A 24470-nucleotide genomic window follows, 5' to 3' on the forward strand; every position below is an offset into this window, starting at 1 on the left:
GTTTAGATTATCTATTCCATTCTATCTTGTTCACTAGCCGTGGATGGAGAGGGACACTGGTCAACTAGGACCTGACGATGGGGATCTATTTCCTACTCAAGTCATTGGGGGTTTACGATTGGAGTCGCACACTGGTACGACAATATGTACGAGGACGACAGTGTGCGACGCTTCCCCAATTGGTGTCCTGCTCACTCGTAAATGGAAAGGCGAGGAGCAGAAGCGGGTAACCCTGACGAAGGAGATTACGCCGGTTGTTGCAAATACTCACGACACCATTCAATATATTCAAGCCCGCCTGTACAGTGGCCCCTCGCTGCCTGTCATCGTTCGCAAGCTACGGTCTGATAGGACGTTCAAGAATGAGCTGGCTGCGCGGAGTGCTTACAGCACCCTGATGCCTCCGTTAAAGCTCCGCATGACACGATTTGGCACATGCTACTGGCACAAAGTCTCGACATTTTGCCAATGTTTGATCTTTTCCATTTATTGCCCTCGTCCACTGATAGGCCTGCACTCTGGAAGCAGCCAGAGCTGAGCCGTAGTCAAACAGCCGTTGCAAATTTCATGGGCCAAATCCATGAGCTTGTGGGCCTTATCCAAGGTTCGGCGGGCACAGGCAAGACGACATTCGCGGTCAAGCTGTGCACAGTATTTGCCCAGCATTACACCATCGACTGGCCTTGCCAGGTCTCTTACTGCCTTTCACTGAACGAGAGGACCTGGGTCGATGATAGCTATTATCAGCATGAAATTATCTACCAAGCAGAATTCTGCGACCATGTGGATACGTCTCTTACATCTATCTATTACTATGTCATCGTGATTGTTCTGACGCGGCCCAACATCATGATAGGGCAAGGAACGAGTCTTCTGTAAGAATGAGGATCGATCTCATTCTTCGCAAATGCGTCTCAAAGCAGAAAGAGCAATTGCGGCGCGAAAAGGTTGAAGATGGCTTCTGGCTATCAACAGAAGCAGTACTAGGCACAAACGTGAAGTATCGAACCGAGGAACGATACCTAAACGGTAGTGCAGTGATTGTTAGTTTGCAGCTCCAAGGTGAAAATGGTAAACATTGCAGTGGGGGAAGCCCACTACATTGGCACCTTCGGGAGGGTGGTTTCCCCGGTGGCCGAAGGGGATATGTTTATATGCAAGCATCGAGCGGATAAGTGGTAATAGAAGATAGCGAATAGACACCTGGCGCGGCCGGTGTAAAGAAGAATTGATTTGGTTGTTATTTGAAAGTGTTTTATTGGTCTATTTGCATGCACCCTACCTGCGCGCAGGGAACGACGGTTCGACATATACCCTGCTACATCTCACGCCAGTCCTTTTTACCAGGACGTTCACATCTTCCACCACAACATCTAGCACCCTTTATCGGCGAGACCAATTTCAATGCTATTGAGGACGTGACGTGAGAATGTCCCGGTTGCTTACGACTCATTCATTACTCGACGAAACTTGGAGTGAGCAGAATTTCCAAAGTCGGCAATATGCTCTTTTTAGACGTTAGCGTCTCTTCTTTGCGCCACACAATTCAAAGACCTCCACTATTTGCCTGCTTGTCATTACATGCATGCAATCCTGCTAAGTTGTGCTCAACTACGCGTTCTTATGTACTCGCTCGCCAGAGGCTTGAAACTCCGCGCCTGGCTGCGTCATAACTCATAACGGAGACGATGTCGCAAGAAATTACAGGCCCCGGTCTTGCTAGTCATGGCAATCTACTCCGTACCAATTCCCTGGGGAGATTGATCGGCCACGAGAAAATAGGGAAAGCAAAAAAGACGAAGTGGGCTGAGCACGCGCTGCCAGTGCACGGGCTTCTTCATCAACGGCGCCAAGTGCGAACCAATCGCATCACCAACAGCCGAAGAAACAAGACTCGCCAAGAACGCTTGTTTACCTGTCATTCTACTGTTTCGTCCTAGCTCTCGCTGATGTTGTCGTGTGTACGCGGCCGTCGAGCTATTTTTGTATCAAATGGAGAGGGAGAGAGCTGTTCATGGGGAGTTTGTGGGAGAAACAGGGATAAACACTGGCGGTTATTCCCCGACGCGGCGAAGAGAAGATGAAACAAAGGTCATGTAAGGGCGATGTGTTTGCGTTGCTGTGTCTGTCTGAGGTTGCAATTGGCAGTCTTCGTATGTTTGTTATTATGTATCGAGTTCTGTGTCGAGTCTATATCGGAATAATGTAAAACATAACATGTCTCTTGTATGTCGATTCGGACCAGAATTTCACGCAGTAAGGCGCGATAGTTGCACATCCCCAGCGCCAATGACGAGACTCGCGTGCCTGGACTCCTCCAACAAGCCTATAACATCGCAATCTCAGCATATTAGTACCAGGGCTAACGATGTGCTAGAGACCTAGCGCGGGTCGGGGGGCCGTTCTCCTCTTCGCCGTCCGGGCCGCTGTCGCTCGTTCCCTCTCGCTATCGCCATTTCCCCATCCAAACCCAGCCTCAGCACTCATCGCTGCCATTCATTATTGCCGCCGTCCTTCAGTCGATCTGTCGACTCCCCCCGTTGCTGTTTTACCCGGTCGCTCTTTACGCACCCCGTTGATCGCTCTCTTGGCTTCTCCAGTGGCCCACGTCGTACGCATTCTGAAACTGGCCACCCCCCCCTGGCGGCTCCCAGTCGAATGCCATTGCCAGCCTAACATTCCCCCTCACTGCGAACGACAATAATAACCCCGGCGCTGCGCCAGCCATCGCAATCTGATCGATCGATCGATCCAGTGAATCAGAAAGCCAAATTGCGGATGCCAGTCGCTGCCACTCGTACGAGCCGCCATTCCAACAAATCCGCCAGGAACAAAGCGATGCCGGCTTGATATTCTTTTTAAAAAGAATTCCCTGCATTATTAACACCCTCATTTGAACATATCATCCACTCTTTCGCTATTTATTGCCCCCGCTTATTGAGCAGCGCGGCTTGTTCACGGCAGGTCCGAAGAGCAAGTTGCGTTTTGCGACCGAATCGTTAAAAAGAAAAGTGTCCATCATCCCCTCTCTGGCAGGACCAGACGCTCCTTCACGATGGGCTGCTGCGGAGACCGAGAGAAACTCGGCCAGACCAGGCTGGAGCAGACATGGGACTACATTGTGAGTTGCCGTCGAAATTATTCGGTATCAGACGACACAACACACTAACACGGAAATCAACAGAACTTGACCGACTTTAAAAGCAGCTCTTGCTTCACGGGCTTTTCCTATTTTATGGTCTGGTTCTTCATGGTGGTTTCAATCGCCGTATACGCCGTCGATACCTTTACTGCCGTCAATTTGCTCGCTTTCTCGCGCTGGTCTAGCCAGATTAAACCAAAAATTCCTATCCGTATTTCGCGCTGGATCTTCGCCGGTTGTATCATTGCTTCGTTTGTGCTTCTGGCCTACCGATGGATTCGAGCGATCCGTGTGATGCGATCGGACAGTATTGCTGAAAGTTACCTCGATCCTCTTGCTGTCCGCGTACAAAGTATTCGCGTCGGCAAGGCCAAAGGTTACCGGCGATTTCTGGTTTTTGCCGAGTTGACCAAGAGTAAGAAAGGTGCCGACTACGTGGCTCTCTTTGCATACTTCTCGTTTGAAGGTTCGCTAATCCCTTAAATCTCTGCGTGAACTGTACTGACTAGGCAATAGCTTGGCTTCGTATCATTTTCGCCGATGGGCCCCGTCAGGTTCTTAACGCTATTACTCTATACTCGGTTTTGCAGTTAAATTTGATTCCAGAAGGCTCACATGCTGCTCCCGATGGAACCTCTTCGGTTGCCCAGTTCTTCATCAACATCAAAGCATTGGCGGACAAAAACTATCAACAAGCCGTGATTCTATTTGGCATGCTGTTCACACTGATTATTTGGGTAATTGCTGCGCTCAGTCTGTTGATCTCGGTTATTCTTTACCTTATTTTCTTGTGGCATCACATTCCTTCAGAAGATGGCTCGCTCAAACGCTACTGCCGGCGGAAAATTAACACTCGACTAGAACGTATCGTGAGGAAGAAGACAGCCAAGGCTTTGGCCCATGACGTCCAGCTGCTGGACCGAGCGCCAACGATGCCTCTATCCGAAGGAGAAGAGCTCAAGCCTTTCAAAATGGCACCAACCTTGCCTTCTCTTCAAGAGTATCCAGAAGATAAGAAGCCTATCGTGACTGTTGCGCCGCTATCACGGCAGACAACCCAAACCACGCTGCCTCCATACCGTTCGCAGACGGGGCTTGGGCCGAACGACGAAGACATGCACCAGCAACCAACTCTGCCAGATCTCGGCGTCGATCGCCCGTGGTTGACCAAGACCAATACTCAGAATTCTGCTTATTCGGAGTCTTCTTCATTGACAGCAAGTGCAGAGCCAATGGGATACAGCCCTCTTGACCATCAACAACCGCACATGCCGTCTCTGCCCCCTGTGCCATTCGATCCTACTCAGGGTCGATCGTATTCCCCTGCCATGAATCGCCCTGGCACCGCGCAAGGTGGTCGAGGCCCGATGCCTATGGAAGGCCCTGGTCGTCGAGGTCCAGGAGGATACCCTCAACCGCCGCCATCAGGAATGGGTCGTCGCACACCTGGCTATTCCCAAGGCGATAACTATGGACAAGGCCCCATGCCGGGAGACAACATGATGTCTGGTCAACGACCCTTTGGGGCTTCGAATAGTCGCCCGTATTCACCTGCCAACACTCCTGCTGGTGGTCCACGGTATCCTCAGGCCAACTTTGCACCTGATGATCGTTCGTACACTCCAGTGAATGGTCCAACTGGTGATCGACCACCCCCTCCGATAAAGGACTCGGCCGATATTCGTCCATACTCGCCGGCAAATAATGTTCGCCCTTATTCGCCCGCATCCACACCGGCCAATGCTGGTCTCTACCAGCCAGCAAATAACTATGCTGATAGTCGTTCATTCTCGCCTGCAAACAATCCTCCAGGCCGTTCGCTTACTGCGCTCAATACGACTGTCCCAACGCCCCATGCAGATCCCGTCAATCGCAGCTACAGTCCTGGCGGTGGGACAGCGTCTCCACGTCCTCAAAACAATGGGGGTTACCAGGCGTTCAACCCGTTTGCTGCCTCAGCAAATGACGAAACGCCATCTCATCCAGCGCCTGCTGCCCCATCGCAACCAATTGTTCGGCCTTCGACAACAGCGCCGACTCACGCCGCTCCTTTCCAGGGTTATGCCGCCAACCCCCGCGCAGCCACAGCGTCACCATCCCACGCGAATGGTCGACGACCTCCACCACACAACCAGACGCAAGAAGAGGACGAATACGACCCTCTGTCATACTATGGCAGTAGTTAAAACAGAAAACAAACAACCTCGAAATTATGGCGCCGGCCGCTTAAGCCCTTTTATGCTTGCATACTCTCAAAGACCAAACAAACCCATGTTCATTTCGGTCTTATACTTTGGTGTAATATAATAATACTTTGGTGTACAAGAAAGAACACACAGGGTGTGACAATGCTGCTTTCTTTTTTTGGTTTTTTTTTTTTTTTTTTTTGGTTCGTGATGGAATATACCTACATGTACTTACCTTCGGAAGAGCTGGAAGCTTCTGCTGTGATGATTGGGACTTGATGACAATTTGAGCATGTATCTAACTTATACCCTTCTTTTACATTTGCATTACCGTGTTTATACGGCGGAATAAATTTCTTTTCAAAATCGAATACACCAAGTAATAACATAAAGTAAGGTGAGATAAGTAACATTCTAAATATAAATGGTATACAGACGCATGCAGTAGACTCGCTTAGCAAATAAACACATGTACTCATCAAATATCCACATCACAGTTATACCAAGTTCCCTCTAAGCTCCTGCTCACGTTCAATGGCCTCGAACAGGGACTTGAAATTGCCCGCGCCGAAACCCGAGAAGTTATTGCGCTGGATAATCTCAATAAAGACGGTTGGCCGGTCCATGACATGCTATACTCTTGGTTAGCACTTCAAATAGAAAAAAAAAAAAAAAAAAACGAAGAGAACAACTAACCTTGGTAAAAAGCTGCAACAAATATCCACCCTCATCGAAATCAATCAAAATATCCAACCGCTTAATATCCTCCCACGCCTCCTGGGGCATGATGCCCGCACGCTTGAGTCGTACCCACATATCGTCATAGTACGATTCGGGCACTTTGATAAACTCAACACCGCGCGCACGCAGGTTTGTGATGGCGCTGATGATGTCGTCAGTGAGCAGAGCGATGTGCTGTACGCCGGCGCCGTCGTAAAAGTCGACGTATTCTTCGATTTGGGACTGTTTTTTGCCATGGGCGGGCTCGTTGATGGGCATTTTGACGATGTCGTTGGGGGAGGACATGACGATGGATTTGAGGGCAGAGTAGTCTCTATTGTGTCTCTTTTAGTATAAATCCTTAGGGATTGGGGGGAAAGAGAGAGAGAAAGAGACATACGTGCAGATGTCTTTGTCGTCGACGGACCAGAAGCGGTGGAATCCGAGGACTTTTTCATAACTGCTCGCTGTTAGTTTGACTGATAGCAGACATGAAACGGCAAAAAAAGATAAACGTACTAAGTGCACACATCTTCCATCTCTTCCCAGTCCTGGTTGCCAACACAGTGGTCGATTCTCTTCAGGTTTACCTCTGGTAGCAGCGCCGCAATGGGGTCTTTGGCAGCTGACGTCTCAGCCCGATAACCCGGCAGAAACACGCCGGTGTACGACTGGCTTCGTTCAATCAGGGTATGTGTTGTATCGCCATATGTTTTAATAGTAGCCGTACGAACAGATCCGCCCTCCTTTTCGTTCTGCACAGTCTTGGGCTGCGCAACAACGACAGCGCCATTCCGCACAGCGGCGTTGAACACAGCATCAACCGAGTCTACGGTAAAAGCAACGTCCTTGACGGCATCTCCATGCTTCTCCAAATGCGCATGGATCTCGGCAACAAGCTGCTGCTCCTCGGTAGAAAGCGCGACGATTTTGGCCGGGTTGAGAGAGCGCAGCGGCGATGTGAGCACAAAGGTTATGTCGCCGTTGCGCACGACGTGCGAGCAAATGTGTCGACAGCCTGTTTCGAGGCCGCGGTAGGCGACGCGCTCAAAGCCTAGGCGTGTCACGTAAAAGGTTGCGGCTTGTTTGGCGTTGCCCACGTACCAGTGGACGTGGTCGTAGCCTCGATAGGAGGACAGGCCGCCGGCGTCAGCAGGCAGTGGCGAAGACTGCAGGTCGGAGATGGATGGAGCCATATCTGCTGATATCTATTGATGGTATTCCAGATGCTGAAATAGAAAAATGATGATGAAATGATAAAGTTGATATTGAACTCCAACACAGCGAGAGAATGCGTATATATGCTTCACGCCATCCGAACTATTGGCTCCCTCCACCACGGACCAATGTGCCCTCTTTCCACCTATTTTTGCCTGCCTCTTCCTGCTGTATCCGCCAACATCCTACTCCTTTCTTTCACGGATAGAGTTTGTTGGTTTGTGGTGTGACGTGACGCCGGCTAGTTGAGGTGGGCGGATATTGCCGGCTCCAGAGCGATGCAAAGCAATGAGAGCAGTTGCGCCGGCTGGTTCCGGGTATTTGGCGGGCGCGGGGGCTGTTCCGCTGCTGTTCCGCGGCCCCAAGTGTGGGGTAGCTGCCTTGTCGCTATATCAGATCAGTTGACGCTTCATTCGGTGTTTTTTGCCTTTCATCAACCTGTTCTGGATTCTAGAAAGAGTAAAGTCGAGACTGTCACAATGCCGGTTACTCAATTCTCCGTTCCCGACTCGTACTCCTACCAGAACGGATTCAACTCGTACTTTGAGTAAGTCCTCTCTCCAGGTATCGCTGCTGGATATATCAGCCTGATAGACCTTTAGATCCGAAGCCATACCTGGCGCACTGCCCGTCGCCCAGAACTCTCCTCAAAAGCCTCCGTACGGGCTCTATGCCGAGAAGCTGTCTGGCACTGCCTTCACAGCTCCCCGCCACGAGAACAAACAGACCTGGTTGTATCGCATTCTCCCCTCGGCCGCCCATGCAAACTACCAGCCCATCTCCCAAGATACCTATCACACCTCGCTGAGCAGCGAGAAGAAGCAAACGCTACACCACATCCCAAACCAGCTCCGATGGAACCCGTTTGATCTGGATGAAAAAGTCGACTGGGTGCATGGCCTGCACCTGGTGGCTGGCGCCGGCGACCCTACCGTCAAGAGCGGGCTGGGTATCTTGCTGTATGCCGCTGGCAAGGATATGGGCAAAGAAGCTTTTTACTCGGCAGATGGGGATTTCCTCATTGTGCCCCAGCATGGAGTGCTCGATATCCAGACCGAGCTGGGCAAGATTCTGGTCCGGCCAAACGAGATTTGTGTTATTCCCCGGGGTATCAAGTACGCTCGCTTTTTTTTCTTTTCTTGTGTGCTACTTACTCACCTACATTACTAGATATCGCGTCACTCTCCCGTCCGGCCCTGTGCGAGGATACATCTGCGAGCTGTACCAGGGCCATTACCAGCTCCCAGAACTGGGCCCCATCGGCTCCAACGGCCTCGCCAACGCGCGCGACTTTCAAACACCAGTAGCTTCATTCGACGACGACGATGATGCAAGCAATTCGAAATACCACGTCATCAGCAAGTTCAACAACAACCTCTTCTCGGCAAAGCAGAACCACACGCCCTTTGACGTGGTCTCCTGGCACGGCAACTACTATCCATTCAAGTACGACCTCGGCCGGTTCAATGTTATTGGGACTACCTCGTTTGACCACCCAGACCCTTCAATCTTTACTGTTTTGACGGGCCCTTCGGACCACCCCGGTACGGCCATTGCAGACTTTGTCATTTTCCCGCCGCGCTGGCTTGTGGCTGAGGATACCTTCCGGCCGCCGTGGTACCATCGCAATACTATGTCTGAGTTTATGGGTCTGATCTCTGGAGATTATGATGCCAAAGTCGGCGGCGGGTTCCGGCCTGCTGGTGCCAGTCTGCACAATATCATGAGCGCGCATGGCCCGGATTCTGGGGCGCATGAGAAGGCGAGCAATGCTGATCTCAAGCCGCAAAAGGTCGGCGAGGGGAGCATGGCATTTATGTTTGAAAGGTTAGTCTTGGTGTTATTAAAAGCGTGGGGTTGACTTGCTAACGAATATCTTGTAGTTCTCTGATGGTCGGAGTGTCTGAATGGGGACTGAAAACGTGCCAGAAAGTGCAGGAGGACTACAACGCAGAGAGCTGGGAGCCGTTGAAGCGGCATTTTGTGAATCCACACAAGTCTGCATAATGTATTTGACTGCAATAAAAGCACTATCTAGTTTACACACAAACCATCTACACATATAATATTAACCACATGCTCAATTGATATTTTTTGTAAAAAAGAATTATATTTATATATACATATATCTATTGAAACTCCTCCATCTCCTTCCTCAACGCCTCCTTAACTATCGTCCCACACAGCTTTGCATACGGATTCGTCTGCACACTTACTTCGCGCGCAACATCATTGCCATACCTTCCCGCCTGGAAAAAATCCCGACTCGCCATCTCCTCCAGCTCGTCGCGCGTGCCGATATTGCGTAGCTGCTGTGGTCCTCCTCCACCTATTTTTGTATCTTCTGGGTTTTGGTCCTTGCGGATTTTGGCAGCTTTGAGAAGGATATACCCGCGATGCGTGTGTGCGTTGGAGAGGAGACGCGCTTGGGCGGGGGAAACGCTGGATGTTTGTTGTGCAGGGGTGGAGAGAGTGATGGCCTGGGTGAGGTCGGACCATAACCTGGTTGCAATATCTGCGTATGTAACAGAGAAAATTGCATTGTCTTCGGTGTTGCTATTATCAGACTCTGAATTCGTAGCAGCAGCAGCAGCAGCAGATGATGCTTGGATATGCATGCGCAGCGCCTGCGCTCTATTCGCGTACAGCGGAGGGTAATCTGGCGCTTCACTGATCAAACCGCCGAGTTCTGTGATTGCTTCGTCCACCACTGAGAGCTTTTCATTGTCCGTGGCATTCTGAATGCGTCGTATAATCGCGAGTTCGCGCTGCTTGATAGACCGGATCGTTGAATTGTGGTCTGATATTGACGGGAACGACGGAAGGAAGCTGTCGATTTTGGCGAGAGTAGATGAAGAAGCTGACGATTCAGCGTCGAAAAGCGCCTGTAGGACAGTGGCGTCGTTGGACGAGAGGTTTATTGCTGGTGATGGGGAGAGTCCTGTTGCGGTGGCCATTTTGGTTTACTTTCTTGAAACTGCTTGAAAGTGATAGTAGTAGTTGACATGAAGTGGAAAGACTATGTTTGGCATTACTTCAGGATATTGATATCCCGGAAACCAACGGTGACACAGACACTTCCAACGATCCATCCTGAATATCCGGTAACAGCCATCCCAAGAAAAGCACGAAAAGGCGGCTTCCGGCGGCGAAGCCCCAAATACCCGGCGTTATCCCGCCGCGGGCCCGTTCCGCTATGATGAAATACTAGGCGGAATCCCGGAAAGACAAGGAGCAATACCCCACACCTTCTTCTTATTGTCTTTTGTACTCAAGAATCCTAAACAGCCAAAAAACAAAAGAGGAATCTAATTTTGAGAAGAAAAGAGTAACGAAAATGGTGTCCTGGCTTACAATCCCCCCAAAGTCACACTTTTCCCTCGCCAACATCCCCTTTGGCATCATCACCGCCAACGGGTCGACGACCAAGGTGCCCGCGATTGCCATTGGCGACTATGCGCTCGACCTGTCTGCTTTTGCGCGCGAGCAGGGCTTCTCGCAGCTACCAGCAATTCAACCGCATCTCAATGTGTTCAATCAGACTACCCTGAACGACTTTGCCGCGCTGGGGCGGCCTATTCACCGACAAGTGCGCGAGTATCTGCAAGCCGTGTTCAAGGTCGACACGCCTTATGCGGCGCTTCTACGGGATAATGAAAGTCTACGGAGTACGGCTTTGGTCCCACTCAGCAACGCGACAAACCATCTGCCTATGCAGATTGGCGACTACACGGATTTCTACGCGGGGCTGAACCATGCATACAACGTTGGTGTGCTTTTCCGTGGGCCTGACAATGCGTTGCAGCCGAATTACACGCATTTGCCCGTTGGATATCATGGTCGAGCATCTAGCGTTGTACCATCTGGTACACCTATTGTCCGTCCCTCGGGTCAGATTCTGGCCAACCCGGCTGCGACGCCCAAGATCCCTCACTTCTCGCCGTGCAAGAAACTAGACATTGAGCTGGAATTGGCGGCGTTTGTGAGCACACCGAACAAGCTCGGGCAGCCCGTCTCCATCGACGAGGCAGAAGACCATATCTTTGGTCTGGTGCTGATGAATGACTGGTCTGCGCGTGATATTCAGGCCTGGGAATACGTCCCGCTGGGTCCGTTCAATTCGAAGAACTTTGGCACAACCATCACGCCTTGGGTGGTATTGATTGATGCACTGGAGCCATTCAGGGCCGAGGGTCTTAAGCCGGGAACTCGCGACAGCCTGCTTCCGTATCTGAGAGAAAAACGAGCGGACAACAGCTACAATATCAAGCTCGAGGTCGACCTCAAGCATGCCGGTGGAGACGCACCCACTCGTATTTCAACGACCAATGCCACAAACCTGCTGTTTTCATTCACGCAGATGGTGGCTCACCACACCATCACTGGCTGCAACTTACGTCCGGGAGACTTGCTGGGCAGCGGCACTATCTCAGGCAAAGAGCCGGGCTCCCAGGGCAGTCTGTTGGAGCAGACAAATGGCGGCAAAGAGCCTATTACCTTGGCAGACGGCACAACCAAGCGGTTATTTTTGGAGGACGGAGATGAGGTGACTCTGCGTGCGGTAGCAGGGAATGTTGACGGTCAATACGTTGGATTTGGCGACTGCGTGGGCAGAATTGAGCCTGCTGTGCAGTTTTCTTTTAATAAATAAATGTGTATGTAGTTGTTTGCAAAAACGGTGCACGCTTTTAATCACTTGAATTGTTTTCCATTCCCTGCAGTCAACAGGCACTAAACTATCTTAAGGAAATTATTCCAAAGCCCCTGTTGCACACTTCAGTAAATGTTACATGATTCAAAGCAACGTATTATTTGTATATATAGTACGTCAATTACATATGTACCCCCACGTGGACACGGTTCGGCCTGTAAAAGACCTGGAAAATTATGTAGATTATTCTTCTTGACTGACAACTATTGCTACTTATATAGTTCCAAATCTCGAATTATCAACTTGGGTGTTTACGTATAGAATAAATATGAATAATAACATTAAAGTAGACTTCATATTAAATGGCAGGAGCTACCAACTAGTCATCCGAGTACAACTGGAAGACATGGGATAGTCTGCTAGGACTATATAATCACACCAAAGGAATGCATTTGTTGCCAAAGCTGGCTATCCGCACAATATAGCCTCGTTAGAGCTTATAATCCTGGTACGAAGCAAAGAACTTATGGTCCAGACCCGAGGTCAAGGTCCTGCAACTGAGTTTCCAGAGGAGGTAGTCTGGCGAACTTGTACTCATAATCTGACAAAGGCTGAAGCCCTGTTTTAACTCTATTCGCATTTACCGCACGTACTAGATTACCTAGAGCGGGAATATCATGGCGCTCGCGAGTTTCGATAGCGGATGGGTCGTCTGGTTCTGGGAGTAATCCTGGAACAAAATGAGAGCTTGACCCTGTTAACGAATATCCACTAGAATCAATATGAAAATCGACAAGCTGTGGGAATTTGCTCATTTCCAGTAGAACGTGATGCCATGTTTCGGTATTCAATTTGACCAGTTCGAGTCCGATAACTCGTAATGACTGTCTGGATTGTACCATGAGTGAGAGGAGATTTTGCGCAGATATAGACACGCAGGACAAAGTTAGAAAGCGAAGGCGCAAAGATGGAGAGAACTTGACCGTGTCAAGATCTATAATATCCAAGCCCCGTATTGAGAGGGATGTTAGGTTGATGGCAGGTTCAATCATCTTAAACAAATAGGACGCATGGTCCTCATTTGGTAGAGCAGCATATTCCGGCGAAATAGGTTTACGCCAATATCTTTGATGACGGTGATCTGTGTAAGCGCAGACAGCCAATTCGAGACGTCGAAGTCGCTGAATGACATCTGTGATTGGGATCTGTACCGCACTGGTTTTCAGAGGAAAGAATTGCCCAAAATTGTGGGCAATCGGAAAATGGATCTCAAGTTCTTCGAGATTCGGAAGCGGCACATCACGAAAAGCCGCAATGACACTATGGATATACACTCTTGTCTTCTCTTGGGAAAGATCGGAGGGTGGTTTATCGAATGTGAGTGCTCTTAGGTTGGTGAACCGAACCAAGCATGGTGGAAGTATTCCGGCGAGGTCTTCCACGTCAGGTCTATCAGCAGAGCCTGAACTATAGCTATAAAATCTAAAATCAATTTGACGGACATATATGGCGTATCGGCTTTTAGATATCTCGATGAGCCGAACCAAAGGTGAATGACCAGTACGAGAAGAGGAATAAAGTTCAGCAACTACATGTCGAAACAGCCGCGGTGATACGCTCATGCAAAAAGCTTTGCTGACCAAACGTAAGTTGGCTAGCATTTGCTTAGATCCGGAACCGCGAATGTTGTAACGCCGAGGATCTTCTTGTCCAAAGTGAAGCCCGGTATTTTCGATGTTCTCAACATAGAATGTAATCTGCGTATAAAATTAAAATCAGGCATAACAATCTCCCTCAGGAACTTACAAGATCGTAGATTTCCGTGGAGACTTGCATGTTTAAATTTAGGGATTTTCTGAAATTTCGACTGATAAATAAATACAAGACCAGCAATAGATGATCCAGGCGATGATAGACTTTGGGTGGATTCTGTTGTGGGGCACGTCAGAAAAGCGGATTATGGCTGTTACCTTATTGAAGAAACGTGATTTTTATCTTACAGTAAATTACGGTTTGGTGAAACTGTTGGAACATCATTAGTCCGGCAGTTCGAGAAGCAGCATGTCGTCGTTTTTGTTCCCTTTCCGCATTCGGAATTGCCTCAGATAGCCGGCGGAAAGCTTCCGCTAACAGCCGCGCCTCCGCAACACCACAGTGTTGCCGGAAATATGTATAAACACCACAGGTCGTGAAGCTCAAACACAGCCGGAATGTAGCAAAAAGAAAACTGCCACCATGGGTTCCGATTTACCCACCTTCGACCTATACACCTACTTTCGGTCTTCGTGCTCGGCAAGATTGCGCATTGCGCTCCATTTGCACGGCATCCCCTACAAGCCCATCTTTGTGCATTTGCTGAAGAATGAGCAGCGTACCGAGGAACACCGGGCTCTCAACCCGTCCTTGAGCGTACCGGTTCTAGTAGTGCACAAGACGCCAGGTGACAGCTTCGCCATTCCACAGTCGATTGCCGCCCTGCAGTATCTCGAAGAAATCATCCCATCCTCAAGCGCACACTATCGACCTCTCCTACCCCAAAACCCAGAGCTGCGCGCTCTCACCCTGACCTTGGTCGCGATTATTTCGGCAGATGTCCAACCTGTAGTCAACTTACGCGTTCAGAGATGGATCAAAGAGCTCGACGCTGACCCTAGCCCGCTATGTCGGCAGGCGACAGAGGCCGGGTTCGCCGCATACGAAGCCATTGCCTCCAAGACAGCGGGTGTCTTTAGCGTTGGAGATGACATTACTCTAGCAGATGTATGTCTTGTTCCTGCAGCATGGAGCGCCGCACGTTTTGGCGTAGATATCAACAACTACCCGACCATCGCGCGTGTAGTGGCCAAGCTGGAAGAGGAAGATGCAGTCAAGAAGGCCCATTGGCGCAACCAGCCCGACACGCCAGAAGAGTTCAGACAGGCGTCTGCAAGTTGAAAGTGTATTGTATGGTATCTTTGCGTCGTTTAGGCCATCGTCAAATCGCAACCATTGTATAACGAGAGAATCGTGATAGAAATCGTAAAAGGCGAATGTCACATCGGACGCGATTATTGTTCCGGGCGCGATAACTTATAAGCAAACAAACCCCGCAGGCAGGTGCGGCCAGCGGCCCACAGCAGGCAGGAGCGACCGGATACAACGTGAGCCAAGCCCCGCGGAGGATCGACAGGGGCAGGAACCTTCAACCTTCCCTTCACCTCTCGATAATACAACCTTCAATAGTACATTCACGATTTCACTGATGGATTGTACCGAGTCACGGAGTCGGACTCGACCAGGGTATCGCTAGCCATGGCTCCTCTTCCTTCTCTCCCGCGCAGTCGCTAATTACATCCACCACAATCGGCCAGATCGATGTCACCCTATCCTGAAAGTAGCCGATGTTGGCGTGCCATCCCTACATTGCTAGGCCCGAACATGCAGGGATCGACAGGAACAACACCAACAACCAGTCGACTTGCACCATCGCTATCATCGGAGATGGTTCTGCGAATCCTTGGGCGATTCCTCCGGAGTCTGTTGGACAGAGGTGCGCGCGCCTGTCTGTATCGGGAAATGCGCGCCTCTTAGACTCCTGCTTTTACTCTTCCAGGTGCAACCGTGCAACGTCAACCCTGGTCGGTAACTTCGGCATGCTTGGCTAAGAGAGCTATGGGCAAGTCCACTGTCGTCGGCCTATATATTGCTTATTTCCCCACCGTTCTTGCGGGGAGAGAAATTGTCCGGCCAAGACAAGTCGCTCCTTCTCTTCCCTTCCCTTCTGTCATTGATTGAGCTACCGCAATCATGGCTCGAGCACTCACTCTTTTGTCGCTCAGCTCCCTGCTTAGCTCTCTGGCCACTGCCGCAAGCAACAGCACTTTTGATTACGACGTCCTTCAATACGTCGATTCGCTGATCGGAAGTGCCAATGGAGGTGCGTGCATGAGCTTTGCTATGGCTTTTACCGATCTAACTTGCTTTATTCTTAGGCAATGTCTTCCCCGGCGCTTCTTTGCCCTACGGCATGGCCAAAGCCGTGGCCGACACCAACTCCGAGAGCAACCAGGGTGGTTTCACCCTCGATGGCTCCAACATCACCGGTTTTTCGACACTGCACGACTCTGGTACCGGTGGTAGCCCTTCACTAGGAAATTTTGCTTTGTTCCCCTATGCAAGCTGTGAGAACGACGAAATCGACGGGTGCAAGTACCCCAAATTGGAGCGCCCTGTCTCATTTGATGAGTCTTCGGTCAAGTCTAGCCCGGGATACTTTGGCGTCAGCCTGTCTTCTGGTGTCGACGTCGACATGACTACCTCCCAGCACGCCTCGTTGTTCCGATTCAACTTTACATCTGGCAACTCTTCTGCCAGCCCGCTCCTCCTGATGGACTTGACCGATCTGTCAGACTCCCGACAGGACAATGCCACCATTGACGTTGACGAGTCCACTGGCCGCATGACCGGCTCCGGTGTCTTCCTCCCTAGTTTCGGATCTGGCAAATACCAGGCGTTCTTCTGTACTGATTTCAAGAGCTCTGCCGACATCCGCGACAATGGTATCTTTGTCAATACTCGTGCGACATCCGAGGCCAAGTCGCTTAAGATTTCCCTTGGTATTAATGGATATCCTCTTCCTGTATGCTACCATCTTTTTACCCGACCTGTCATGTGCTCTCTTAGTCTAACTATTCCCATAGGGTGGCGCGTGGGTGCGATTCAAGCCCGAAGCAGACGCCTCGGTCCTTGCTCGTGTTGGCGTGAGCTTCATTAGCGAGGCTCAAGCCTGTTCTAACGCCGAGAGTGAAATTCCCGACTTTGACTTTGATGCTACCCACTCAGCAGCAGTGAGCTTGTGGCAGGAGAAGCTCAGCCCTATTCGGGTCTCTCGCGAGGGTATTAATGACACAATTCTCACCAACTTTTACAGTGGAATCTACCGCACTATGATCAACCCTCAGAACTATACCGGCGAGAACCCGCTGTGGAAGAGCTCGGAGCCTTACTTTGATTCGTTCTACTGGTACGTTTGAACTCCTGTGTGTGTGGACCGCACGATCTAACACTGACATGAGAATTAGTATCTGGGATCTGTTCCGCTCTCAGCTTCCCTTTATCACTTTGGTGGACCCAACAACAGTCACTCAGATTATCCGATCTCTGGTCGACACACAAAAACACCTGGGATGGCTCCCTGATTGCCGTATGTCCTTGTGCAAAGGCTACACCCAAGGCGGATCGAACGCGGATAATGTCATTGCCGATGCCTACGTGAAGGGTCTTGATGGTGGTATTGACTGGGAAGCTGCGTACGCTGCAGTTCAAAAGGATGCCGAGGAAGAGCCCTACGACTGGTCGAATGAGGGTCGTGGTGGTCTGCAGAGCTGGAAGTCTTTGAACTACATTCCTGTTCAGGATCTGGACTACGTTGGCTTCGGTACAATGACCCGCAGTGTTTCCCGCACTCTGGAGTACAGTTACAACGACTATGCTATCGCACAAATCGCCAGCGGTATGAACAAGACCGATGATGCCGAAAAGTACGCAAAGACGTCCGCCTACTGGCAAAACATTTTCAAGAAAGACCAAAAGGCTTACCTTAATGGCACCGATACTGGCTTCACCGGATTTTTCCAGCCCAAATACTTGAACCAGACTTGGGGATACCAGGTGAGATTGATCGAGATTACGATTAAAAACGACTTGCTCTAATTTTTTGTCTTTTTAAAGGACCCTCTTGAATGTTCCAACCTTGATACCAGTGGCTCCATTTGCTCTTTGCAAAACACCGCTGGGGAGACATTTGAGTCTAGTATTTTCGAATACCAATTGTAAGAGTTTCTCTAATTCATTGATAGATGACCCACTTGACTAACAGCCGAAACAGCTTTGTCCCTCACGATATGGCAACCCTGATTACTTTCCTCGGTGGCGCATCATCCTTTGTCAAGCGTCTCGACTACATGCACGATAAAGAAATTACTTACATTGGCAACGAGCCTGCATTCCTTACTGTCTACCAATACCACTACGCCGGCCGACCAGGAAAGTCGGCTAGCCGGGCCCATTACTATATCCCCGAGTACTTTTCTCCTACCGCTGCAGGACTTCCTGGAAACGACGATTCGGGAACCATGGGTGCTTTCGTTGCCATGTCTATGATTGGTCTCTTCCCCAACCCAGCGCAGAATGTCTACTTCATCATCCCGCCTTTCTTCCCATCGGTCCAATACACGTCTCCTCTGACCAGCAAGACGTCGACCATCAAGACGATTAACTTTGATGCTTCGTACGAAAACATTTACATTCAGTCGGCAACTCTTGACGGGAAACCCTACACCAAGAACTGGATTGACTACAGCTTCTTCACTGATGGCCAGGAGCTTGTCCTGACTCTGGGTCGCAACGAGAGCACCTGGGGTACCCATGATGCTGACCTTCCCCCGTCTGTGTCTACTCAGGGCGTTGACCAACCTTCCAAGTAAGGCTTGGTGGGTTCATCGTTCAGTTTCTAAGCACTTTCTACCCACGAGAAAGAAGATTATTACTAAAGACGGTATATACATATCATGTGTTTTAATTTACAGTACATATACTATCAAAAACTCTTTCGTGTACGTAAAAAGCAAGATCTATCCCGGTAGATTCCATAGAAAGTCCAACGTGCCCCCATCAAACCCAGATAACTGCCCACCGCCAGGCCCAAAGGGAGCCATGGAGGGATCAAACGGTAAAGAAAACATCCACTCGTCGTCAGTAATCACGCCAGTACCACCACTTTCGTTTACCAGCGATGGTGCTGCAGATACCGGTGTCATCAGCTCATCACTCTCACGCTCTTCCCCCTGACCTCCTCTCAAAAAGGATTGCGTTGAGGATGGGCGTGTGGTGGCTTGGCTATTTGAGACTGTGGGCGGTAATCCAAATCCAGCAGCAGCAGCAGCGGTAGTATAAGCAGTAGCGCCACCGCCAGCATTACTACTATCGATCGTAGTAGCAGAAGAAGAAGAAACAGCACCCATTTTCGAAATCGACGAAGACGAAGCTACAAGATTCCTGCGCAACCGCGACACATGCACCTCGAGCAAAATCGCATATCGCGAGGCCAGATGCACATCATCCAAGATATTCGATCTCAGAGCCTGAATACTACGATCAAGCACGTCCAGCGACTCCTGAAGTTTGGCATGGCGAACACCAAGACTCAGTGCCTTCAAAAGAAAAATCGATGAGCTGGTGACACGCAGAAAGATGCGCACGGGCGAGAAGCGCAGCTTGTCGGTGTGGGCGAGGTCGATGACCTTTTTCAGTATTTGGCAGGAGCCGTCGATGACTTCTTGGATGAATTCGTAGTCGATTGGGTCGAGGGTAATTTCGGGGCTATTATTGTTATTATTGTTGTTGTTATTAGTATTATTGTTATTATTAAGAGTGTTGTTGGCTAGGGCGCGTTCGACCACGGCTTGCATGCCAAACGAGTGCGTATATACTCGGACATAGTGGTATTCGATATGGAGGATGCTGTAGAAATTTGTCGTCAGTCCGATGGGCGAGTCCAGGTGTCGGTTCCGCCACTGGGTCAGCAGCGGACGAAAGTGGTCCAGCAATGCAATATATCGACCGCTATGCAACTGCTGCTTGGCAAATGAGGCCGAGGGAAAAAGCATATCATTAACAGATTTGGTAAGTTTGGTGAGGTCCATCCATGACTCCATAAAAGTGGTCCATTCAGTCCTGACGTCTTCGGGTGAGCTGGAAAGAGGGGAGGAGGAGTTGTGGCCGTTGATCACGCGGTTCAGGTTCTGCGGCATCAGGGACATGCATCCGATGCGTGAGGAGAGTTGGTTGATGTAGATGTAGAGCAGTTGCTGCACGCGTTGTTTACGGAGTTTGTTATGCACTTCCAGAGCTGGCACGGTGCTGTCAGACGACGGTTGCGAGCGTTCCTCGGTCTCGAAAACGCCAAGTTCGTGGGCGAGCGAGAATGCAGATCCGAGTAGCATCCAAGACATGCGATCTGAGCGCCGTGCCGGCTCAATCACATCTTGGAGCCATTGGTTTGATGACGACGATTCGGACTCGTTTGGACTTGTCATCATCGCGTCCTGGATGCCAATGGTCATGTCCGAGTCCCAGCCGTCGTTTTCAGGAGGGAAATGTAACGAGCGGGGATGCCATTCTGATATTAGCAGCAAAGCTTCTATTGTGCCTAGAGTCCGAGTGTTGAACTTTGAAGATGAAGATCGCTCCTGACCAAGCATAAGACGCATGATTAGGTTTTGGCAATGTTGCCATAGTCTGTGATGAATGAAGAAACTTCTCGAGGCTCCCCCTATTCCGGGGAGGACATGGTACCGAGATGAAACCATCAGGATCGTACAGCATAGAAACGGCTCATGAGTGACTAGGATATAGTGATTCTCATGCCTACGGTAAAAGTCTGTAAGGATTGGAGATAGGGGAGATAAGTGTTCGAAAAACCTGTCCTTGTCAGCCGAGGTTCGGTCTCCTCTCGAAAAAGAAACTCACAGGTCGACAAAAGAAACCGCTTCTTTTGCCGTAAACCATCCCATTTTCACAAAACGACATGATTCCCAAACGCTCAGTGAGTTTTGGTCGCTGTTGGATAACTCTACTGGCGATGGAGCGGCCGGGCTTGTGCCAATTGCTGTAGCTTTGGGGTTTGTCTCATACTGCGTTTCAGGCACTCCATAGCTAGGCTGTGTATTAGACTGCGTGTCCGGACCCAGATCGTCATTCTTCGAACTGGTGTGTGCTGCAGCCTCGAAGAGCAGGTTGAGTGCGTCGTTGCCGCTGGACACGACGTTTCTCATCAAGGAGCTTGTCAACCCATTGGAGACGGATGAAGCATCAACGTGCGGTCTGAAAAACATGACAAAAATAAAATCAGTTTATTTTTCCTCCCTACAATTGTATCCACAAAATACCAACCGCTGTGACTGTGATGCATGTAGAGTGTGGCTGGACAAGCCCGTATCGATATCATCTTTCGGGCGCCTGGCCCACGACCGCTTCTCGCTAAAAACACACCGTCTTTGCTCTCTCCGACATCTAGCGCACGGGGGGCCGGCAATTCCTAGATCGCACTTTGCCTTCTTTTGCCTGCAGGACAAGCACGCCTTGTACGCGCGCTGGAACTCGCGGTTGGCGGAGGCCCGCCGGTCTGATGGCCGCCTGATAATATCATCCATCGGATACGGGTGGGTTTGCAGGCGCTGGCTTGGGAAATTGGAAGCCGTGAGATCCCGTTTCCTCGATATGCGTGTTGGGTGTGTTCGATGTTTGAGGAGGTGAACTCGCAAATGTTGGAAAAATTGCCGGGAATATCCTATCGGATAATGCACGGACCAGGCGGCCCGCTTATACTCGCTGAGTAACAAACAGCCGAGGCAGTTTTCTAATCTGATCTATTGGGTATTTCTATAGTATTAAAATTAATTCCGAGACCCTGCAGGATGACATGCATTCCTGCTAATGCGCGGCTTGCAGTGGCTCTCTGCCGACTAATAGCAGTGCGTACGACCGTTGCTGTAGCTCTACATGTTCCTCACGCTGTATGCCAAAAAAAAAACAAATATATAAAATTTAATTACGTCTAGATAATGCACATCAATTCATATTTTGTTTTCTAACAAATTGAAATACACCACTTGACCATCAAGCGACATCAATTATATGGACCCCTCAATGGTTTGCATCAAATGTTTATTTCCAACCAACATTCTCTTTGAGAAAGGAGGCTAGTCACCAGTTGACAGTTCAAGATCCTGTTATTTGACGCTAGTTGGTGGGCAGTACATATGTATGTCATTTTCACAGTCACTTTTGTGGATATTCTGGTAATCTAGTTGATACAATCCTAACTAATACCGCTTATGAAAATATGTTATTTCTTCTTCAAAGAAGACATGAGGACCAGAGAAATGTTATCAATACCTCTGTAAGTATAGAATCCGCTTATTATCCTCTTGCGCATTGCTCCACTCACAATCTTCCTGAATCAATCCACCATCAAATACCTTGCATAGTAACGTCTCTCTCATTAGAGCTTGCGTCCGATTAGGCGAGGGGTTATAAATTTGGTCTGTCGGATAATTTTCGATTAAAAAAAAACCAGACCACTTCAGGCTTCTGTAAGTACTTCGTCCGGCCGAAATTTTATGTTATTCATGGCGTTTATTGTTTGCATGGGACTAGTGTTAAGACGCTTCTTCAGATGTTTGAACCATCCACGCTTTAAACAGTACTCCCCCAGTGTATCCTTTTCAAGTCCTGTGAGTTCGGCTATATACCATTGTAGCGCTGCTCACTTCAGAGATCTTTGGATTTGAGAGCGGATAAGTTCTTTTTCTCGAAACTTGGTCTCTGATGTTGCGTTATCCATGGAAAGCAGAATGTCTCTGTAGCAGGTTTGCTTTTCAAATGGTTAATAATGGAGCCTTTACCAGTACAATCCCTGTTTTTCAAGTCTGAATGGAAGTATCCGAGTTCGTCTTGCTTCCATGGTACCTGAATACAGATGTTGGAGTCTGACCTGGGGGTGCTGTCGTCTTCTTCAGAGTCGGAGTCTCTGGGAGTAGTCGCGTGTTCTGGAGTTCGATGTGTTTGTCTCCAGCCGGTTGTAGACCGGCTACGCGGTGTGATACATGCTGAGGCGAGTTTTCCGGAAATTGAGGAAATATTGCGCATAATGTTGTCCAGATATTCCGAGTAGGAATTTCCTAAAAATCCAAGTTTAAACATAACTATTAAGAACTATAGAGCAACTTACCTCTGTTGAATTATTCCATTGGGTTTTGTGTCCTTCTTTTGCAGGCGTTCCTCCGCATCTCGGACGATTTTCATCGCCCTCTCCAGCTTTCGCTGGTCGCGTTGGTCGCGGAGGTTTTGTCGAAGCTCATGGAGAAAAGCAAGGGCCTCTCCCAGCCCAGGCATCTTGAAGTAAAAGAAGGAAAAAGTAAGCGTAAAGTTGATATTTGAGATTCGGTTCTGTCAAGGTCCTGTCAACCGGATAAGACTATCACCTACAGAATCCCCAATAAGGGTCCCCTTTTTGGTGTGGTGGTTATAAAAATCTGACAGCTCCATTTTAGCCACATGTATCCAGTCTTTCGAGGTCATTAATTTGCATCTGGATAGCCAAGAGAGAAATGACTAGTTCGGAGAATCCAGAGAATAGATGAGGCTAGACATATCTTTTAAGCTTGCTTTTCTGCACGGAATTAGTTACTATGTAAACTAAGGCAGGGTGATATGTTTTGAGCGCATACCTACAGAGTTTTGTCCAAAAGATTGTTAATCTCCTCTGCAAGCTCAATATCGTGGGGCGTGGGTTCGGGCTGAGAAAAATCGAAATGCCCCTCTTGTCCTGCCTCATCACCGATGTCATCATTTCTCCCATTCCTTGATGCAACATCTTCTGACAAATTTTTCTTGAGAGTTTTTTTTTTTTTTTTTTTGGTGCGAGGAGTCCCTGTTGTATCTCGATTTTTCGTCTTCGATCTGTCTGCCGAGCCGTCCATCAATGCCTTGCCACCACTTGCGTTGTTGATCTGCGATGGCGCGTGAAGGTGCTGCACTACTTTCAGCGCTCCCCAGATCAGCATCTCCGGTTCCCTACTGCGTAGAGGCCGATTTTTGAATACACCGTCGCCGGATTCCTTGTTTCGCTCCACCACAGCATACATGACGTATGCTAAATAGTGCCCCTCTTTGGAAAGATGAAATGACATGGAGATAGGAAGATAGGAAAAGGTAGAGAGGAGAGAGAGAAGAGGAACAAAGAATTTTCATGGTGGAGCTCTCTACCTCTTTCTATTATATTCTATCTTACTACTGTTAGATGAAATTATTTTGAGCACTTTTATATAGTAATATATAATTTGTATAGAGTGTTGCTCAACCTTGTTGTTTTTACTAGCCAAATCTACTAACTTGTTTTGGAAAGGTTCCCGTTTTGAAATACAAGGCTAGTCTAAATTAGGCATTTCTCTATTCACAGTCAGAGATCAATTCGACATGAACGATCTATGGTGACAATCTGATCTCCTTACGACGGTTCTGAGAAATGGCGTCCCTATCTAGACTAAGAATTTCCATGCTCTAAGGTCTTCTTAGTTCTTTTCGCTCGTCATTGAGCCCCTTCCGGGCCTGCAGCAGCCTCTCGTCTTGAGTCCGCTTTTCGAAATAAAAATCTAGGAGTAAAATTATAAAATAAAATAGATAATAAATATATATATTTAGTATCAACTTCATCCAAACAGCTCTCGGAAATGTATGTGTTGATAAGCCTGACCAAGACTAGCCCGTTCTGGAAGGCGGAGACGATGCCATCTGGCAGAATGGAAACGTCGCTCCGAAGCAGACGACTTATCTCCGAGCATGCCAGACCCATCGCTGGATACCTCGTCATTGTATATATGCATTAGAGCTGTCATGAGACACTGATAATCTTTGGGATTTCTTCTGTCGACTCGCACAGTTCTCGCGCGCTACCCATTGACGACTATCCAACGCCCAACACCAACTATACCGCCACTCGATCCCTTGCAAG

The 24470-nt window shown here is 49.2% G+C and overlaps 11 protein-coding genes across 11 annotated transcripts; 6 read left to right on the forward strand and 5 right to left on the reverse strand.

Annotated features, from left to right (window-relative positions):
* Positions 1-43: 43 nt before the first annotated feature.
* TRUGW13939_05726 (uncharacterized protein) lies at positions 44-879 on the forward strand (the record flags this gene model as incomplete). The annotated part of the gene is made up of 2 exons (XM_035488886.1): positions 44-470; positions 554-879. 2 exons carry the CDS (start codon positions 44-46, stop codon positions 877-879), a joined length of 753 nt encoding a protein of 250 aa, XP_035344779.1.
* A 2176-nt stretch (positions 880-3055) lies between these two features.
* Positions 3056-5328, forward strand: TRUGW13939_05727 (uncharacterized protein; the record flags this gene model as incomplete). The annotated part of the gene is made up of 3 exons (XM_035488887.1): positions 3056-3121; positions 3185-3608; positions 3659-5328. The coding sequence occupies 3 exons, from the start codon at positions 3056-3058 to the stop codon at positions 5326-5328; spliced, it is 2160 nt and encodes a 719-aa protein (XP_035344780.1).
* A 497-nt stretch (positions 5329-5825) lies between these two features.
* On the reverse strand, positions 5826-7244 carry TRUGW13939_05728 (uncharacterized protein; the record flags this gene model as incomplete). The annotated part of the gene is made up of 4 exons (XM_035488888.1): positions 5826-5960; positions 6025-6382; positions 6449-6508; positions 6568-7244. The coding sequence occupies 4 exons, from the start codon at positions 7242-7244 to the stop codon at positions 5826-5828; spliced, it is 1230 nt and encodes a 409-aa protein (XP_035344781.1).
* Positions 7245-7745: 501 nt separating this feature from the next.
* Positions 7746-9273, forward strand: TRUGW13939_05729 (uncharacterized protein; the record flags this gene model as incomplete). The annotated part of the gene is made up of 4 exons (XM_035488889.1): positions 7746-7813; positions 7869-8381; positions 8437-9093; positions 9150-9273. 4 exons carry the CDS (start codon positions 7746-7748, stop codon positions 9271-9273), a joined length of 1362 nt encoding a protein of 453 aa, XP_035344782.1.
* Positions 9274-9395: 122 nt separating this feature from the next.
* Positions 9396-10223, reverse strand: TRUGW13939_05730 (uncharacterized protein; the record flags this gene model as incomplete). Its single annotated transcript, XM_035488890.1, has 1 exon — positions 9396-10223. The coding sequence occupies one exon, from the start codon at positions 10221-10223 to the stop codon at positions 9396-9398; it is 828 nt and encodes a 275-aa protein (XP_035344783.1).
* Positions 10224-10603: 380 nt separating this feature from the next.
* On the forward strand, positions 10604-11917 carry TRUGW13939_05731 (uncharacterized protein; the record flags this gene model as incomplete). Its single annotated transcript, XM_035488891.1, has 1 exon — positions 10604-11917. The coding sequence occupies one exon, from the start codon at positions 10604-10606 to the stop codon at positions 11915-11917; it is 1314 nt and encodes a 437-aa protein (XP_035344784.1).
* A 524-nt stretch (positions 11918-12441) lies between these two features.
* Positions 12442-13753, reverse strand: TRUGW13939_05732 (uncharacterized protein; the record flags this gene model as incomplete). The annotated part of the gene is made up of 2 exons (XM_035488892.1): positions 12442-13674; positions 13724-13753. 2 exons carry the CDS (start codon positions 13751-13753, stop codon positions 12442-12444), a joined length of 1263 nt encoding a protein of 420 aa, XP_035344785.1.
* A 399-nt stretch (positions 13754-14152) lies between these two features.
* TRUGW13939_05733 (uncharacterized protein) lies at positions 14153-14851 on the forward strand (the record flags this gene model as incomplete). Its single annotated transcript, XM_035488893.1, has 1 exon — positions 14153-14851. The coding sequence occupies one exon, from the start codon at positions 14153-14155 to the stop codon at positions 14849-14851; it is 699 nt and encodes a 232-aa protein (XP_035344786.1).
* An 852-nt stretch (positions 14852-15703) lies between these two features.
* Positions 15704-18381, forward strand: TRUGW13939_05734 (uncharacterized protein; the record flags this gene model as incomplete). The annotated part of the gene is made up of 6 exons (XM_035488894.1): positions 15704-15833; positions 15889-16535; positions 16597-16919; positions 16978-17566; positions 17627-17727; positions 17784-18381. The coding sequence occupies 6 exons, from the start codon at positions 15704-15706 to the stop codon at positions 18379-18381; spliced, it is 2388 nt and encodes a 795-aa protein (XP_035344787.1).
* A 147-nt stretch (positions 18382-18528) lies between these two features.
* On the reverse strand, positions 18529-20790 carry TRUGW13939_05735 (uncharacterized protein; the record flags this gene model as incomplete). Its single annotated transcript, XM_035488895.1, has 2 exons — positions 18529-20377; positions 20426-20790. 2 exons carry the CDS (start codon positions 20788-20790, stop codon positions 18529-18531), a joined length of 2214 nt encoding a protein of 737 aa, XP_035344788.1.
* Positions 20791-22547: 1757 nt separating this feature from the next.
* On the reverse strand, positions 22548-22852 carry TRUGW13939_05736 (uncharacterized protein; the record flags this gene model as incomplete). Its single annotated transcript, XM_035488896.1, has 2 exons — positions 22548-22638; positions 22689-22852. 2 exons carry the CDS (start codon positions 22850-22852, stop codon positions 22548-22550), a joined length of 255 nt encoding a protein of 84 aa, XP_035344789.1.
* Between the last annotated feature and the right edge of the window lie 1618 nt (positions 22853-24470).

The sequence above is a fragment of the Talaromyces rugulosus genome, chromosome III (genome assembly GCF_013368755.1).
Source record: "Talaromyces rugulosus chromosome III, complete sequence".
NCBI classification, from domain to species: Eukaryota; Fungi; Ascomycota; class Eurotiomycetes; order Eurotiales; family Trichocomaceae; genus Talaromyces; species Talaromyces rugulosus.